This window comes from Bubalus bubalis, chromosome 3 (genome assembly GCF_019923935.1).
Source record: "Bubalus bubalis isolate 160015118507 breed Murrah chromosome 3, NDDB_SH_1, whole genome shotgun sequence".
Classification (NCBI taxonomy): domain Eukaryota; kingdom Metazoa; phylum Chordata; class Mammalia; order Artiodactyla; family Bovidae; genus Bubalus; species Bubalus bubalis.
Window position 1 is genome coordinate 49,555,976 of NC_059159.1, and position 19,784 is coordinate 49,575,759.

At 40.5% G+C, this 19,784-nt stretch overlaps 1 protein-coding gene across 7 annotated transcripts in view; it reads left to right on the forward strand.

The window, feature by feature from the left end:
- ACACA (acetyl-CoA carboxylase alpha) overlaps positions 1 to 19,784 on the forward strand; it is a 288,741-nt gene that overhangs the window by 63,129 nt on the left and 205,828 nt on the right. For 4 of the 7 annotated variants that reach the window (XM_044939574.2, XM_025281125.3, XM_025281122.3 and 1 more), the window contains 2 exons: positions 6,726 to 6,772; positions 9,941 to 10,193. In XM_044939574.2, the coding sequence (XP_044795509.1) occupies positions 9,967 to 10,193 (227 nt within the window). In that variant the 5' untranslated portion in view covers positions 6,726 to 6,772; positions 9,941 to 9,966. Of the gene's footprint in view, positions 1 to 6,725; positions 6,773 to 9,940; positions 10,194 to 19,784 lie in introns of those variants that run through there. The other 3 variants (XM_025281124.3, XM_044939575.2, XM_025281123.3) reach the window with 1 other exon arrangement.

Genomic DNA, 19,784 nt, shown 5'->3' on the forward strand with positions numbered 1-19,784 from the left:
GAGATCAAATTGCCAACATCTGCTGGATCATCGAAAAAGCAAGAGAGTTCCAGAGAAACATCTATTTCTGCTTTATTGACTATGCCAAAGCCTTTGACTGTGTGGATCACAATCAACTGTGGAAAATTCTTCAAGAGATGGGAATACCAGATCACCTGACCTGCCTCTTGAGAAATTTGTATGCAGGTCAGGAAGCAACAGTTAGAACTAGACATGGAACAACAGACTGGTTCCAAATAGAAAAAGGAGTACGTCAAGGCTGTGTATTGTCACCCTGCTTATTTAACTTATATGCAGAGTACATCATGAGAAACGCTGGACTGGAAGAAACACAAGCTGGAATCAAGATTGCCGGGAGAAATATCAATAATCTCATATATGCAGATGACACCACCCTTATGGCAGAAAGTGAAGAGGAACTCAAAAGCCTCTTGATGAAAGTGAAAGTGGAAAGTGAAAAAGTTGGCTTAAAGCTCAACATTCAGAAAAAGAAGATCATGGCATCTGGTCCCATCACTTCATGGGATGGGGAAACAGTGGAAACAGTGTCAGACTTTATTTTTCTGGGCTCCAAATCACTGCAGATGGTGACTGCAGCCATGAAATTAAAAGACGCTTACTCCTTGGAAGGAAAGTTATGACCAACCTAGATAGCATATTCAAAAGCAGATACATTACTTTGCCAACAAAGGTTTGTCTAGTCAAGGCTATGGTTTTTCCTGTGGTCATGTATGGATGTGAGAGTTGGACTGTGAAGAAGGCTGAGCGCCGAAGAATTGATGCTTTTGAACTGTGGTGTTGGAGAAGACTCTTGAGAGTCCGTTGGATTGCAAGGAGATCCAACCAGTCCATTCTGAAGGAGATCAGCCCTGGGATTTCTTTGGAAGGAATGATTCTGAAGCTGAAACTCCAGTACTTTGGCCACCTCATGCGAAGAGTTGACCCATTGGAAAAGACTCTGATGCTGGGAGGGATTGGGGGCAGGAGGAGAAGGGGACGACAGAGGATGAGATGGCTGGATGGCATCACTGACTCGATGGACGTGAGTCTGAGTAAACTCCGGGAGTTGGTGATGGACAGGGAGGCCTGGCGTGCTGCGATTCATGGGGTCTCGAAGAGTCGGACACGACTGAGCGGCTGAACTGAACTGAACTGAATGTTCTTCGTTGTTGTTCTACTTGAGGCTTTTTTTTTTTTTTTTTTCCTTTCATTCATCTGGTTAGATTCTGCAAATAATGATCCTTCAGTTTCCCCTCTTGGAGGGTGAAAACTGGGGAGGGAAGGCTGGGAAGTCTTACTCAATGTGTTTACTTTATCTCTCCACTTTCAATATGGTATCCTTCCTTTTACTGTTGCCAGCATCCCTCAGCCTAGAAACCCTCCATTTTACTCTCTAGAGAATAAATCTTCAGTCTCTTATCAGGATGGTAGAGCAGCAGGCACCTGGGTTTACAGTTGGGGACAAAATCTGAGGATCTGAAGCTTCTGAGATAGAATTCCTCCAATCCTCTTTATAGTTCCATCTTTCACTTCCACTTCCTGAACATTTTAGAGATTCTATGATGTAAATTATACTGATTCTGTGTTTACCACAATGGGTCGTGATTTCATTTTCTTGGGTCTGTGTAGTCATTTATCACTCTTCCATCTCTCTTTCAAGAAAATTATCTTGCTGTAGTCTCCCCTGACTTTTCTGGGGGGGAGGAAAGAAGAGGTGACTTTCTTTGGCTTATGCTTTTAAAATTTTTTCTTTCCTTTTGTTTTAATGGGATTTTCAAGCAGGAGCAAAAGTGGATATGCATTCACCTTACCATCCTTATCCAGAAGTTTGGCAAGTCTTCTTTAAAGATTTCTTAAAAGGTGCAGAAATTTGCACCAGCTTCCTCCTTGATAAGTAATCTAAATCCCTAGACTGAGAAATGAAGACTAGGACAGATAAGTACACCGTATTATTTTCTCTGACTATTATATCCTAAAGAGATCCGTTCCTGTTTACCAAAAACAAACAAAACAAAATAAACACCCCCCCCCCCACCACCAAACAAACAAACAACAACCCCAAAGTCTCCAGCTGGCTCTTGAAGGAAATGGCCTCAAATTCTTGCAGCCATTCAGATGTGCTGCATGCTAAGTCATTTCAGTTGTGTCTGACTCTGTGTGACCCCCTGGATTGTAGCCCACCAGGCTCCTCTGTCCATGGGATTCTCCAGGCAAGAATACTGCATTAGTTGCCATTTCCTACTCCAGGGTATCTGCCCGACCCAGGGATTGAACCCGTGTCTCTTGTGTCTCCTGCATTGGCAGGTGGGTTCTTTACCACTAGCACCACTTGGGAGGGGCATTCAGATGTAGTATTTTGCATAAATCATATTCTACCTAGGTCTTTATTCAGTGCTTTCTTCTACATGGAATTCCTTCCTTTGTCTCCCTCCTTGATTTTCGTCTTAGTTAATCCTTGCTAATGCTTTCCCACTCCAGGACCTCTTCTTTGATCCCTGCCCTCATCATTATCACCTCCAGGTTTGTGTTTCCTTACCTTCTCTTGTGTTTCCACACCTAGCAACTATTATACTACTGTAATTGTTGCCAGGGACCAAATCTTATTTATCTTTGAATATATTGTCATTTATCTCACTAGTCGGAACACAAGTGCTTGTCATTTTAAAATTCAGATCTTGCAGGAAAATAAAATGTGGCTTAAAAAAAATTGTATAGGGACTTCCGTGGTGGTCCAGCGGTTAAGAATCTGCCTTGCAATGCAGAGGACACAAGTTCGACCCCTGGTTGGGGAGCTAAGATCCCGTATGCTGCAGAGCAGCTAAGCCTGAGTACCACAGCTACTGAGCCCGCACTCAAGAGCCCATGAGCCGCAGCTGCTGAAGCCTCTGTGCGCCTCAGCGAGAATCCCGAGTGCTGCAAGTAAGACCTGATGCAGCCAAATAAGTAAATCAGTTAATTAAAAAAGAACTGTATAACCCTCATGGATATTGAATTAATACCAAAATCCTTTTATGTGCTAAGTCGTGTCTGACTCTCTGAGACCCCATAGACTGTAGCCCACCAGGCTCCTCTGTCCTTGGGATTTTCCAGACAAGGATACTGGAGTGAAGAGTTCATCAGTAGAATGATAAAAATGACCAAGAAAATTCAGTAATTATTTTTAATTAAAATTTCAGTGAAGTTACTATGGCTTAAAAAGGCAAGGGTAGGCTGTGTTAGCTTGGATACTTTTATTAGTCACTGTGAAAACTAATTGCTGCCTCTTTATTAGAATTGCTGGGAAAATACAATGCCATATGAGTTCAAGAATATGTTTCGTAAGTTTGGCAAAGTCTGTTCTATTTTATTTAGAGAAATGTCTAAATAAGTGCATTAGCTATAGTTAGCTTTACCTCATTTTTTAAGGGACATAGGGTACAGTTTGGGAGCCTTCTGCAAATATTTTCAGGTCCCCAAATAAAAGTTCACGAATATCGACAGGTGATCTTTGAATGACAGGGGTTTGGACTGCATGGGTCCACTTATATGTGGACTGTTTTCAGTAGTAAATACTGTAATTACTATGGGAACCAAGGTTGGTCACATCTGTGGATGCTGAATCTTGGATTTGGAGGAACTGCATATATAGAGGGCCCCCTCCAAGTGATACCCGACTTTTTGACTGTGTGGAGGGTTGGCACCCCTAACCCCTGCTGTCGTTCAAGAGTCAACTATATGTATTTTTAAATAAAAGAAAATTTGACCTTACTAACATTTGATATAATGAAGTATTTATTTGGCTAAGTAGAATGTTCTACAGCTCTATTTGGGGAAAGGCCTTCTTTTAGAGGTGATAAGACAGCAGCAGTATGAGCCTTCTTGAGGGCTCAACTCCATTCTTTGACCACTTAGAGAAAAAAGTCTAAGCCTATTTCATGGCAAGGCTTTAGGGTTCCCAAACTTGTGTGCAAGCAAAATTTGGGAGAGCAAGAATTTTTGTCAGAAAAAGGACCTTAGCTTTTATCAGATTTCTGGTAGTATCTTGACTTAGGAAACTTTAAGAGCCATTGGTTTAGGTACTTCACCCACTGCATTTGCTAGAGAGGATAAAGTGGAGGGGGCAGTTTGGAGATTAATTGTGACTTTTAAGATTTAACTTTTTGGGGAATTCCCTGGAGGTCCAGTGGTTAGGACTCAGGGTTTTCACTGAGGACATGGGTTCAATCCCTGGCTGGGAAAATGAGATCTTGCAAGCCAGGAGGTGTGGCCAAAAAAAAAAAAAGGACTTAACTTTTTGGACTCAATCATAATAAAATGTTGTTAACATTATGAAATATATGTAATTGATACAAAAATTTACAAAGCAATATTTATCCTTATAGTATGGTGCACTGTTAACCATTTCTTTTTAAAAAATACTTATTTTTCTTTATCTTGTAATGTATATTGTTTGGCTGCATCGGGTCTTAGTTGTGGCATGCAGGATCTTTTGTCTCTTGCGGATCCATGGGGCACAGATTCTATGGCTGCAGCGCATAGTCTCAATAGTTGCGGAGTTGTGGTGCAAGCGCTTAGTTGCTCCTTAGCGTGTGGGGTCTTAGTTCCCTGACCAGGAATCGAATCCCCTGCGTTGCGAGGTGGATTCCTCACCACTGGACCGCCAGGGGAGCCCCAGGATTTTCTGTTCCACTTGATCTTTAAAATGTTGGTTGTAACTCCCTACATTAATGTCTTAGTATTCTGATTGTTGGTTAGCTCACGTTTGAAACACAGTGCATCACCGTTTGTAAAAGCTTTTCCTGTATTCTCAGTCCTCACAGCAGTCCCATGAAGTACATGTGACTTCTTTTTATCTTCGCAGATGAGGCGACTCGGAGACGTTTAGTGACTTGTCCCGGTGTGCTGCCAGTATGTGGTAGGGTCAGGGTGTTATCTTGGCCCTTGGTTTTGACTCCTTTGTTTACGTTCCATCCATACTTACATACCTTTTCCTGCCTCTCTTCACTGCCTTCTTCGCCATAATTGTAGGGAATACTACTAGCTCAGACCACACAATCAGGTAATCCTAACTTGAAACTTGGCATACCTGCACTGTCCCCAGTCCTGTTGCTTGTCATCTGGGGTCTTCTCTTTGAGCGTCTGGATTTTCCTATCTGTATAAAGAGGTTGTTTCCTTCTTTTTTCTTCTGTACTCTAGAGCAATGATTTTCAAGCCTAGATTTATTTATTTACTTTATAATTTTTTTAATTGATTTTTGGCTGTGCTGGATCTTCACTGCTGTGCAAGGGCTTTCTCTAGTGGTGGAGAGTGGGGGCTACTCTCTAATTGCAGTGCACGGCCTTCTCATTGCGGTGGCTTCCCTTGTTGCAGGAGCAGAGGATTCAGGGCATGCAGGCTTTAGTAGTTGGGGCTCACAGGCCTAGTTCCCGCAAGGCACGTGGGACCTTCCCAGACCAGGGATGGAATCCGCGTCCCCTGCATTGCAAGGTGTATTCTTAACCTCAGGACCACCAGGAAAGCCCCAAGCCCAGATTTATAAGAGGTTCAGTCAGTCGTGGAACTTAATACTCAGATTTCTGGTTCTCTAGCAGGGATTCTGGTTCAGAAGATCTGAAATGGACTTAGACATTATATATATTTTTTTTGTTTGTTTGTTTTTTAAATAATTTTTTAAATTGAAGTATAGTTGATGTTCAATATTATATACAATATTATATATAGGTGTACAATATAGAGTCAACAGTTTTTAAAGGTTATACTTCATTTACAGTTACTATAAAATATTGGTTATAGTCCCTGTGTTACACAATATATCCTTGTAGCTTATTTTATGCAAAATAGTTTGTGCCTCTTAATCCCCTACTCCTTTATCGTTCCTCCCCACCTTCTCTCTCCCTACCGGTAATCACTGGTCTTTTCTCTGTATGTGTGAATCTGCCTTTTTGTTGTTGTTGTTATATTCACTTCCTAGTTTGTTGTATTTTTTAGATTCCACATGTAACTGGAATCATACAATATCTGCCATTCTCTGCCTGACTTATTTCACTTAATACCCTCCAAATCCATCTGTGTTGTTGCAAATGGCAAAATTTCATTTTTTATGGCTAATATTACATTGTATACATACACCCCATCTTCTTGATCCATTTATTTGTTTAAAAAAAAAAACCCACAGGTGATTGTTACATGTAGTCAAAGTTGAGAATTTCTACCCTGAATACATTATAATTGTTGGGCAAATAAGGAAACTGAGTATTTGGGAAATAGCTAGAGATTCTTGGCTCCCTTAGTTTAGGGATTTAATAATTAGAGACCTGTCCTCTCCTTGGCTCCCAACCTTTGTGGAAACATAATCAGAGCCTGAGTGAATTGTAGAGAATCTAGTGGTTCTCTTGTCCCCACTGCCTCCTTTTTGATGAAATATTGGGAGTCATAGGGTCAGAATGTGTCCATCGAGACACACAGTTGGAAAAGGCACCTTGTGGAATGGTATGCTTGGATTACTGTTTAATACTTTTCATGAATAATAAAGTCTTTGAATGTATAATGCTTTTGATTTACAGATTTAAACAATCAACTGAACTTTGAACTTCAAGTTAATAAATAGTATATTTGACCAAAAAAATGGTACTTTGAGTATTTAGTTTTATACTTAGATGAACAAAACAGCAATTGATAAAATTTGAGTTTCTTAAAAAAAAAAACAAACAACAAACACTTCAAGTCTCTCTCTTTCTCTCTTTAGTTCTTTTTGGAAGTGGATATCTGCTCAGACAATAAGAATTATAAGAGGTCAGTTACAAATAATGCTCTTTCATGTGTACAATGTGTTAAAAGTTTTATGTTCATGTGCTGAAATAAGGAATTATAGACTTTCATGTTAAAAGTTGCCTTCCACAAAAGAATATGAGCAGATTGAGAGGGGGTAGCCTGAAGTGGAGGAGACTGACAGTGGTGGGAATCCACCACCTTTTCTCCTTAATTCCGGCTGGAATCACTGGAGATGGGCGGTGGAGTAGCTTCTAGAGTGTCTGGCAGCTACTCAGTGATTTTCCATACACGACTTCTCTTTTCTGTGGTTTGTAGACTTGTCGCCTGGGAATACCGCTCAAGTAGAGTTGCCAGTTGGTGGACAGGCTTTTAAGATGTTGACTCTTAGCTGCTTTCAGTCTCTGGAACCTATAGGGAAGGCTGTCTTCATGTTCATAGCTTGGAAAGAACAATTTGAAGTTGACCATATGGAGCCTTTCATTTATTTAGTCCTTTCTTTTTCTTCTCCCTTGGAATCAGAGAATTGGTCGTTTCTCAATAGGATGTTGTGTGTGTGTGTTCAGTTATCTAATTTTGCTTAGACTATAAACTAGAATCTGTCCCTGAGTGCCTTACTTATATTTCTTGTGAAGAAGGCAACTATCATTTTCTGTGTTAGTTGAGATGGAATTTGGAAATTTTTTTTTAATCTAGTATTTTTAAGCTTGATTAGTCACTGCTCTAAAAATATGAAAGAAGCAGCCTTTTTGCTGCTGTACCTGTTGGTGTTCTTCAGAGTGGTAAATCTGTTACAGTTTTTCCCTCTCTCTTTCTCTTCCTTTTCCCCTTATATCTTTTTTTTCTTTTTAATGACTTGGTTTTTTTGAAAACCAAGCATTCTGGAAATGAGCCTCTTTATAAAATTTGGAGATATTAAATTTAAAAAAAAAAAAAAAAGAAACCTGATATTCTAAAGGAGAAATGTATAGGGAATTTATTTATTTTATTTTTGGCCACACTGCACAGCATGAGGAATCTTGGTTCCCAGACCAGGGATCAAACCTGGGCTTCTTGCAGTGGAAGCATGGAGTCTTTAAACTACTGGACTGCCAGGGAAGCCCCCTGTATAGTGAATTTAGACATCAAGTTTTTCCTGTCACGTGATGCTTTTATATTAATATTTGATTCCGGTTTTTAAAATGAAAAACTAAGTAATCCCCAGCTCACTTTTAGGAAATGTCTATAGGTAATTTCTAGCATTCCTGCCAAATTTTTATTATTGTTCCATTCTTCTAGCACAGTGGATTTCAAATTTCAGGACTCGTTAAAAAATGGATTACTGTGCCCCGACACGTGGGTTTAGGTACAGTCAGCTAGTCCGTGGCAGAGCCCCGTGACGTGGTTGCTGTGGCTGCTGTCGTGGTCCAGCAACCACACGTGGAGAACCACTGCTCTAGCGTTTGCAGATCCTGTTTTGTTTCTGTAAGTGAATAAGCTCTGATTCATAACTTACACAAAGCTAATGGTGCATCTGTGGTTTTAACATATTTAGTGATGATTCTCAAATATTTTAAAATCTTGATGTTTTATTATCTAATGTCAAAGAACACTAACTTTTATCCATCAAAGTGGTTTATAGCATATGAAGTTATTAATAATAAGTTTATTATTGTAACTTTCTTAGAGCATCTCAGTATCAGAACTGGGAATCATTTCTCTCAATTAGAATTGTTGGTCAGGCAGTAAGCTGTTCGATACCAATTTGATGTGTAGTTTTGACTTTTTAAAATAGGGTTTTTGAAATGACAGAGTAAATATTATTTCATTTACTTTTTGCTTTTATTATTGTTATCATCTTTGAGCTATGTTTTGATCTTTGTTAATTAGTTTGTTAGCGGTTGGTAACATCTACTCTTGACTAGTAAGGCCATGTATCTAGAAAACTTATACCTAATTGAGATAACACTTCTGTAATTATAATTACAGATTTTGAATTTGATAGTAGATTCACTTTCTTCCTATCATGTCAGCAGTCAGGACATTAGAGCCCCAAACAGAGATTTTGGGATGAATTTTTAACAGATGTAATTTTAAGAAAAAATTCATGGGAACAAGTAAAGATTTTTTTAAATTAAGAAATACTCATTTGGAATTTGCTTTAAAGCAAACTATATGTGTGTGTGTGTGTAGTGTGTAGTATATATACACATTTAGTTTTCTTTATATATGTATGTACATTTATAAATATATTTCACTTATGTATAATAAATATATATAATTTGTTATATATTATTTCACCTAAGTATAATAAATATATACAGTTACATAAAATTCATAGTGTCTCACAGTGTAATATTTGGAACCAGGTTATAGTTGTATACTTAACTTTAAACACCAAGTTTCAAAAGCCCATTGCTGTCCCCAAACCCTTACCCTGCATTCTCTCTAATGAGTGTCAGTGTTAGTCGCTCAGTCGTATCCGACTCTTTGCAACCTCATGGTCTATAACCCACCAGGCTTCTCTGTCCATGAATTTCTCCAGGTAAGAATACTGGAGTGGGTAGACATTCACTTCTCCAGGGGATTGTCCCAACCCAGGGATCAAACCCGGGACTCCTGCATTGCAGGCGGATTCTTTACCCTTTGAGTTACTGGGAAGGCCCCAATACTAACAGCTGAAATCACAATGTCACAGCAAGCAGCTTTCACCTACTTGCAAAGATTTCTCTGTTGGTCATTATTAGTTCCTGGACATCACCAAATTTATAGACATTGGGAATGGCTTATAGTTTTTAGAGAGAATGTTCCTTGAGGAAAACAGAACTGGTTTTAATTTATTTAGGTGTAGTTCCCATGATCTGAATTTTCTTTTAGAAAGCAAAATTCTTGGGACTTCCCTGGTGGTCCATGGTTAGGACTCTGTGCTGTCAAAACAGGAGGCTCGATCCCTGGCCCACGGAACTAGGATCCCACATTCTGTGTAGTGTGGGCCAAAATTTAAAAAAAAAAAAAAAAAGAATTAAGGAAAAAAATGAAAGCAAATCCTTGAAAAAGAATAGCCAAGAACACTAGATCTCAGACTCTGCCTTGCTCCAGGTGCCTGCCAGCTGTGGTGTATTAGGTCTAACTTGTGGCTTTCCTCAGATTATTATTCCCTCAGGTTATTATTCATCAGCTGTTTTTCTCACTTACTCTTTGTCTTCTCCGTAGCTCTGAGAGCTCATTTTGAAGAAACAATGGATGAACCTTCTTCCTTGGCCAAACCTCTGGAGCTGAACCAGCACTCCCGATTCATAATTGGCTCCGTGTCTGAAGATAATTCGGAGGATGAGATTAGCAACCTGGTGAAGCTCGACCTGCTGGAGGAGAAGGAGGGCTCTCTGTCACCAGCCTCGGTCAGCTCAGACACGCTCTCTGACTTGGGCATCTCGAGCCTCCAGGATGGTTTGGCCTTACACATGAGGTAAGTCAGAGAAGCTGAATGTTTTTCTTACTGAACCTGTCCTGTTGGTTTCACTGATCTTGTTCTAGAAAGAGCAAGGATTTGCTGAGTCCAGATTATTTCCCCTTTATCTACATCACTGGACTTAAAGTTTTGATGAGTAAGTGGGAGATAATCTATTTTGCCTGGGGTGCAGGTTTTTGAAAGCATCTTTTCCCAAATGTTTCCTCTCACTGTTCTCTTGTTCTTCTTACGAGGGGTCTTCTAGCGAGACTCAGCAAGTGAGGCTGAGGAATTTCAGTCTCTATTACTTTGACTAATATTGTTATAACTCTCCAGTGACTGATAGGGCGTTTGCAGGGATGGTAGTAATCTTTCTCTGAACTGCTTGATCATGTCAGGAAGTTATATTCTTTTTTTTTAAATTTATGTTGGCTGTACAGAGCACGGGCTCTGGAGCACAAGCGCAGTAGTTGTGGTACACAGGCTTACTTGTCCTTTGGTATGTGGCATCTTCGTTCCCTGACCAGGGATCGAACCCGCGTCCTCTGCATTGCAAGGTGGATTCTTAACCACTGGATCACCAGCGAAGTCCCAAGGCCAGTCTTTATTGAGGAACAAGGGGTTGTTGTAGAGCTCTCCTTTTTCTCTAGAAATGCAGTTCTCTGGGTATAATTGAGAATGTCCATAAATAACTCCAGAAAGAATGAAGGGATGGAGCCAAAGCAAAAACAATACCCAGCTGTGGATGTGACTGGTGATAGAAGCAAGGTCCGATGCTGTAAAGAGCAATATTTCATAGGAACCTGGAATGTCAGGTCCATGAATCAAGGCAAATTGGAAGTGGTCAAACAAGAGATGGCAAGAGTGAATGTCAACATTCTAGGAATCAGCGAACTGAAATGGACTGGAATGGGTGAATTTAACTCAGATGACCATTATATCTACTACTGCGGGCAGGAATCCCTCAGAAGAAATAGAGTGGCCATCATGGTCAACAAAAGAGTCCAAAATGCAGTACTTGGATGCAATCTCAAAAAAGACAGAATGATCTCTCTTCGTTTCCAAGGCAAACCATTCAATATCACAGTAATCCAAGTCTGTGCCCCAACCAGTAATGCTGAAGAAGCTGAAGTTGAACGGTTCTATGAAGACCTACAAGACCTTTTAGAACTAACACCCAAAAAAGATGTCCTTTTCATTATAGGGGACTGGAATGTAAAAGTAGGAAGTCAAGAAACACCTGGAGTAACAGGCAAATTTGGCCTTGGAATACAGAATGAAGCAGGGCAAAGACTAATAGAGTTTTGCCAAGAAAATGCACTGGTCATAACAAACACCCTCTTCCAACAACACAAGAGAAGACTCTACACATGGACATCACCAGATGGTCAACACCGAAATCAGATTGATTATATTCTTTGCAGCCAAAGATGGAGAAGCTCTATACAGTCAGCAAAAACAAGACCAGGAGCTGACTGTGGCTCAGATCATGAACTCCTTATTGCCAAATTCAGACTGAAATTGAAGAAAGTAGGGAAAACCACTAGACCATTCAGGTATGACCTAAATCAAATCCCTTATTATTATACAGTGGAAGTGAGAAATAGATTTAAGGGCCTAGATCTGATAGATAGAGTGCCTGATGAACTATGGAATGAGGTTCGTGACATTGTACAAGAGACAGGAATCAAGACCATTCCCATAGAAAAGAAATGCAGAAAAGCAAAATGGCTGTCTAGGGAGGCCTTACAAATAGCTGTGAAAAGAAGAGAAGCGAAAAGCAAAGGAGAAAAGGAAAGATATAAACATCTGAATGCAGAGTTCCAAAGAATAGCAAGAAGAGATAAGAAAGCCTTCTTCAGCGATCAGTGCAAAGAAATAGAGGAAAACAATAGAATGGGAAAAACTAGAGATCTCTTCAAGAAAATCAGAGATACCAAAGGAACATTTCATACAAAGATGAGCTCGATAAAGGACAGAAATGCTATGGACCTAACAGAAGCAGAAGATATTAAGAAGAGATGGCAAGAATACACAGAAGAACTGTACAAAAAAGATCTTCACGACCCAGATAATTACGATGGTGTGATCACTGACCTAGAGCCAGACATGCTGGAATGTGAAGTCAAGTGGGCCTTAGAAAGCATCACTACGAACAAAGTTAGTGGAGGTGATGGAATTCCAGTTGAGCTATTCCAAATCCTGAAAGATGGTGCTGTGAAAGTGCTGCACTCAATATGCCAGCAAATTTGGAAAACTCAGCAGTGGCCACAGGACTGGAAAAGGTCCGTTTTCATCCCAATCCCAAAGAAAGGCAATGCCAAAGAATGCTCAAACTACCATACAGTTGCACTCATCTCACACGCTAGTAAAGTAATGCTCAAAATTCTCCAAGCCAGGCTTCAGCAATATGTGAACCGTGAACTTCCTGATGTTCAAGCTGGTTTTAGAAAAGGCAGAGGAACCAGAGATCAAATTGCCAACATCTGCTGGATCATCGAAAAAGCAAGAGAGTTCCAGAAAAACATCTATTTCTGCTTTATTGACTATGCCAAAGCCTTTGACTGTGTGGATCACAATCAACTGTGGAAAATTCTTCAAGAGATGGGAATACCCAACCACCCGATCTGCCTCTTGAGAAATTTGTATGCAGGTCAGGAAGCAACAGTTAGAACTGGACATGGAACAACAGACTGGTTCCAAATAGGAAAAGGAGTTCGTCAAGGCTGTATATTGTCACCCTGTTTATTTAACTTATATGCAGAGTACATCATGAGAAATGTTGGACTGGAAGAAACACAAGCTGGAATCAAGATTGCCGGGAGAAATATCAAGAACCTCAGATGACACCACCCTTATGGTGGAAAGTGAAGAGGAACTCAAAAGCCTCTTGATGAAAGTGAAAGTGGAGAGTGAAAAAGTTGGCTTAAAGCTCAACATTCAGAAAACAAAGATCATGGCATCCGGTCCCACCACTTCATGGGAAATAGATGGGGAAACAGTGTCAGACTTTATTATTCTGGGCTCCAAAATCACTGCAGATGGTAACTGCAGCCATGAAATTAAAAGACACTTACTCCTTGGAAGAAAAGTTATGACCAACCTAGATAGCATATTGAAAAGCAGATACATTACTTTGCCAACAAAGGTTCGTCTAGTCAAGGCTGTGTTTTTTCCAGTGGTCATGTATGGATGTGAGAGTTGGACTGTGAAGAAAGCTGAGCGCCGAAGAATTGATGCTTTTGAACTGTGGTGTTGGAGAAAACTCTTGAGAGTCCCTTGGACTGCAAGGAGATCCAACCAGTCCATTCTGAAGGAGATCAGCCCTGGGATTTCTTTGGAAGGAATGATGCTAAAGCTGAAACTCCAGTACTTTGGCCACCTCATGCGAAAAGAAACTTTTCCTTTTTGGAAAAGACTGATGCTGGGAGGGACTGGGGCAGGAGAAGGGGACGACAGAGGATGAGATGGCTGGATGGCATCACTGACTTGATGGACGTGAGTCTCAGTGAACTCCAGGAGTGATGGACAGGGAGGCCTGGCGTGCTGCGATTCATGGGATCTCGAAGAGTCGGACACGACTGAGCGACTGATCTGATCTGATATTATTATTTATTGATGTTTGCTTCTACAACCAACATGTGAACTTGTGCTCATTTGCTTTGCATTTCTTAGATTACAGGGTCTGAATTAGTGGTTCTTGGTTTTCACTGTACATAAGAATCTCTTGGGGAATCTTGAGAAATGAGCCCCATCCCCAGAGATTCTGATTCACTTGATACTGGCTTGGCTTAGAGTTGGGGCATTTTTTTAAGTTATTTAAGTGATTATAACATGCATCCAGGGTTGAGATTATTGGTAAGCTTAGACAAACATAAATTAGGGTGACTGTTGCTGCTGTTACTATCTTGGTGCTTCCATTATTAATGGCTTGTAGAAGAATTCAGCTCCTTTTTATACACTTAAGAATCAGAATCTGTAGTAAAATCATATGCTGGATCTGGCTGAATGTGACTGTCCTGTCTTATGGTTATCCCTGGGGATTTGGGGTCCTTGCTTCTGAAAGAGGAAGTAGTGAGTACCAGTGGTCACCCATGTTTGGCTACATGGAGGTCCAAAGAAAAGAGTTAAGAAAGTTAATTATGTTTTACTTCACAGATTCCCCAGACTTCAATGAACCAGAGAGAGAATTTAGACTAATGCCTTTTGTTTAAATAGATGATAAAACTGAGGACTGAAGAGGGAAAAGAACTTGCCTAAAGATAAATAGCTAGAAACTGGAGTTCAAAGTTAGATGCCCTGATTCCATATCAGTAACTTGTCTCCTCAAGTGTTCTAATTATATAGTTCCCACAAAGCTGGTTTTTAGGAGCTAGTGAATAAAATATTATATCTAATCTCTGGGCTAAAAAAAGAGGAATGGAAGTCAGTATTTAGTGGCAGGGAAAAGAGGTCAGGTCTTTATGTAAACATTTTTTCTTACTTAATTTTCACTTAATGATTGGCCTGAAGGCTAATACTGGTGGATGGCATCTTCCTCCCCGAGGTCATTTGTAGATGTGTAGAGGTTGTGACTCATGGGTTACTTGCATTTGGAAGACAGAACCAAAGATTCTAAACCTTCTGCCATGTACTGGATAATCACACACAACACACTGAGGATAGTTCTCATAATGTCATATTGCTCCTGTTGAGAAACACCGGGAGAAATCTAGATCTTTAAAGACCCACAGCATCTTGAGAAATTTGTCCAGTTTGAGGCCAAGTGAAGCAGAATATCCATTTATTGGGTTAGGAAATTGTGAGTTTGGCAGTGGTGAGATAAATACCGTTTTAAGATATTCAGCTGATGATATTACAAGGCAGTTTATGGTTGCCAAATCATTCCCAAAGTTGATGTTTCTTATTGCAAAGACTGTGTAGTCAATGATATGAGTGCCTGATAATTTATTTGCATGCCCTGCCATTGCAAAACTCATGCCTGTAGCTCGTGGAGGAACCATGAATTGAAGTGTGATCAGCAGCCTGGGAAGGAGACAGTGCCAGTTCCTACTTGCTTCTGAGACAGCTAATGTTCCAAATAGAGCACAGGTTCTCCGTTGATTCATTTAAGTCACTTGGGGTAACTTAAGTTGATCCAGATTCACTTTATATATTAGAAAGACCCTGTTCTGACACCTGCCACCAATTAAGTACGTGATCGCAGGTAATTCATGTTACCTCTTTAGACTGATATTCCTAAGCTGTGAAAAGGATGACATTGATTCAGATACTCCTTTTCATCCTTTGAACCCAAAGTTAAATAGAGACTGGCTGAGTTTAGGATTAGCTCCCAGAATGAATAGCCTAATCTGTACATTCTCAGAAAACACTCACTGGCGGTCATCTAAAGCCCAGTGAAATACCTGCCATAGTATAGAATGAGTGGGCCCCTCTTTCAAGTTAGGGCTTGATTTTAGGTGCTCAGTGAGAAGGCTGGTGGGTGTGATGAATGGGTAGTCAGGAGAAGGAAATAGACTTTCCCAGAGTTGGAGATGGTTTGCATCACATATGCTCTAGTGAAAGATTGGATAAATCACTCTCTAAGCAGACATTTGAAAATAATACCCTTAGAAAGTAATTATAGCTTGGTGGGTCTATACAGACCTCATGGTAGATAACTGTGCTTTGGCTTTTTCTTTTTAGAGAAGATGAGCTAGGCTATGTGACCTGTATATCAGCTAGGTTGCTCTATTTCTGAACCTCATTAGTAGTAGTGGACATTTGAGGAGAAAGACCATTAACGAGTGAACATAGGCATCTCAATTTTGATACCTAATGTATGGTTTGGTGGCATTTAACAGAGGCTTCTGGTTGTATAGATATTGACGTTTTCTCTGCTCCTTGTGAAATGTTACTTGAGGTCACACTGTTCTGCCTACTTACAATGCTGTGCAAATCCAGATTACCCCACCTGTCACACTATCAACCAAACAAAGATTGCAGTCAGTTATGTCAACTAGTATCCTGGTTGAAGTCCAGTTGGGAGAAGATAAGCCCCACAGTTGCCTCTTTTACCTCTTAAGGTACTGTGATTTCTTTCCTTTTTTTTTTCTAAAAAAATATTTCTTTATTGATTGTTTATTTGTGCCAGATCTTGTTTGTAGCCTGCGGGATCTTTCAGTTGCAGTGCGTGGGATCTCTAGTTGTCACATGTGGAATCTAGTTCTCTGACCCAAGGATAGAACTAGGGCCCCCAACATTGGGAGAGGAGAGTCTTAGCCACTGGGCCACCAGGAAAGTGCCGGTATTGTGATTTCTTTAAACCTTTTTTATCCTATAATTCACTTGTTTGAAACGCCATCTTAATTGTCTCTTAAACTTCTTAAAATGTTTATTCCAAATGTCAGATGGCCAACATTTTATCTATATGAATCAAAACTAATAATGTGCTGTTGCCAGGGTTTAAGACAGTAGTTGGTGCTATGGAAGAAGGGGAGAGTCATTAAATTCACTCAGGAAGGGCTCCTTGAAGGTGAGTTATATTCTTTATCACCTTTATGGTCTAGAAGGAAAAGAACTTTACCAGTATCTTAAGAAAATTTAGAACTCACATGTGAGATTGCCTATAACATGTTTGAGTCTTCAGAAGCATTAAACTAGAGAGTTTTGAAGCTTTTTTTTTTAAACTTATTTATTTTTGGCTCCATAGGGTCTTAGTTGTGGCACACAGCTTATTTGGCCAGTGGCATGTGGATCTTAGTTCCCCTACCAGGGATCGAACCTGTATCATCACATGCTTGACTATTACATGTCAAACTCTCTGACATAGTTTACGTGGAGTGTCATGCTTAATCTCCATGAGCCAAATAATGTTACTTTTATTACCCACCATTTAGGGTGGGGAATTGAGACACAGGTTAAGTAACATGCTGGAGGTCACACAGCACATTGTGTATGGAATTCAGTCAGAGCTCATACCGTCAGCCACTAGACCTGACTCAAACCTTGGGTGTGATAGATATGTTGGTGTTCTCTTTGAGCAGTTTTCCTCTGATTAAATCTCAGCCTTATGTAAAAGAGACAGAATTTGGAAATATATACACATATATATGTATTTGATATTTATTTATTTATGGCTCACTGGATCTTCGTTTCTGTGCCCAGGCTTTCTCTAGTTGCGGCGAGCAGGGGCTCTTCTTTGCTGTGCTGCACCGACTTCTCATTAGAGTGACTTCTGTTGCAGAGCACGTGCTCTAGCGTGCTGACTCAGTAGTTATAGCACACGGGCTTAGTTGCTCCATGACACGTGGGATTTTAGTTCCTGGACCAGGGATTGAACACCTGTCCCCTGCCTTGCAAGGCAGATTCTTAACCCCTGGACAGCCAGGGAAGTCCTAGAAAAAACTATTTTTAAAGAATGCTTTATCAAAGAAGCAATAAGAAAAATTAAAAACAAAATAAAAGAAACCAAAAATAAAGCCTTGTTTATCCATCACCCAGAGATAACTCCTGCTCATACCCTGTTGTATAGTCTTCTGAATCCTTATCTGTGCACATGGGCATATTGCATTTCTCACTGCTGAAATGAGATCATCCGGTACACACTGTTTTACAATCTCTGTTTTTGTCAAAAGTTTCCACTTTTGTATTTCAATATATTTTCATTTCACCTAATATGTACGTCATATTAAAGTTTCTTCACTTGACTCCAAAATCCTGGTTCACCCAAACTGGTACCCAGTCTAGGACCATGCATGTGTTTGTGCACACACACTAAGTCACTCCAGTTGTATCTGACTTTTTTGTGACCCTATGGACTGTGGCCTGCCAGGCTCCTCTGTCCATGGATTCTTCAGGCAAGAATATTAGAGTGGGTTGCCATGCCCTCCTCCAGGAGGGGATCTTCTTGACCCAGTCTCTGCATTGATAGACGGGTTCTTTACCACTAGCGCCACCTGGGAAGCCCCTACGACCATACATTGTATATTGTATTCCTTAAATTTCTTAGTCTATCTTGTTACCCTCTCTTATTTTGGAGACAGTGATTAGTGACTTGTTGAAAAAGAAGGTAGCAAATTATCAGAATACATTATAACATTAGGATCTCTTAGGTGCCTCAGTAGGCTTTCTTCTCCCACATGCCCCTTAATTGGTGGTCTTCTGCAAAGCTTTCTGGCTTCAGCCCTCTTCTTTTTTTTTTTGGTAACTTTTTATTTTATATTGAAGTCTAGCTGTTTAACAAAGTGATAGTTTCCGGTGAACAACAAAGGGACAAAGGGACTCAGCCATAATATACATGAACCCTCCCTCCCGCAAACTCCCTTTCCTTCCAGGCTTCCATGTAACATTGAGCAGAGTCCCCTGTGCCCTACCAACAGCAGGTCCTTGTTAGTTATCCATTTTAAACATCGCAGTCTGTACATGTTGGTCACAAACTCCCTAAATAGCCCTGCCCCCCAATTTTCCCCCATTCCTGCTGTAAACCCCTGTTCTTCTTATACCACATCCTCTCCCTGCTAAGTCGCTTCAGTCATGTCTGACTCTGTGTGGCCCCAGAGACAGCAGCCCCCCAGGCTTCCCCATCCCTGGGATTCTCCAGGCAAGAACACTGGAGTGGGTTGCCATTGCCTTCTCCAGTGCATGAAAGTGAAAAGTGAAAGTGAAGTTGCTCAGTCGTGTCTGACTCCCAGTGACCCCATGGACTGCAGCCCACCAGGCTCCTCCGTCCATGGGACTTGCCAGGCAAGAGTATACTGGAATGGGCTGCCATTGCCTTCTCTGATCCTCTCCCTAGGTCTGTCTTTAATTAATGGCATAGCCACTTCTCTGGTCTTCCAAGTATCCCTCACTCCTAATTACATATACTTTTTCATACTATCCCCTAATAATTTTTTTCAAATTTATTTATTGTTTAATTGAAGGATAATTGCTTTACAGAATTTTGTTGTTTTCCATCAAACAGCCCCTAATAATTATTGACTCCATCCCCTTTTTCCATTGTTACTGCCATCGCTCTTGTTCTTATTTCTCATGGTGGTAGTATTTTAGCTTTTCTTCAGTCTCTTTCCCCCTTCAGTGGAAGTGCCACACGGTCATTGCGGTCTTTCTGATGTAAACTGATCATCTCACAGCACTATTCATTGGGTCCCTGTTACATATGACTTTCTAGCCACACATTGTGCCGGGGTTCTAATGTTATTTGTGATATGACAGCTATAATCATTATTATGGTGGGCTTAATGAGATCTGTTATGTCTCAGAGATGTTTGAACTAGGTTTTGAAGGATGAACATAAAACAGACAAGCTAACAGGTAGGTTTGTGTGTAGGAGGAAGGGTAGAGATGGTGGGGTTGACAACATGTGTAAAGGTACCAGATTGCGAAAACATCTAGCATGTTCAGGCAGTGATAAGACATTGAGTAGTACTGGAAATATGCGGGGGACAGGGTGCTTAGTGCGATGGAAGAAGAGGTTGGTAAGATAGAGGTCAGATCATTAAGGATCGTGTATGTCACACTAAGACATGTGTAAAATGGAACACAGTATTGAGGTTTGGCTGTGTAATAGAATCACCTGCAGAGCTTTAAAGAAATAGGGATTCCTGAGTCCTGTCCCAGACTAATTAT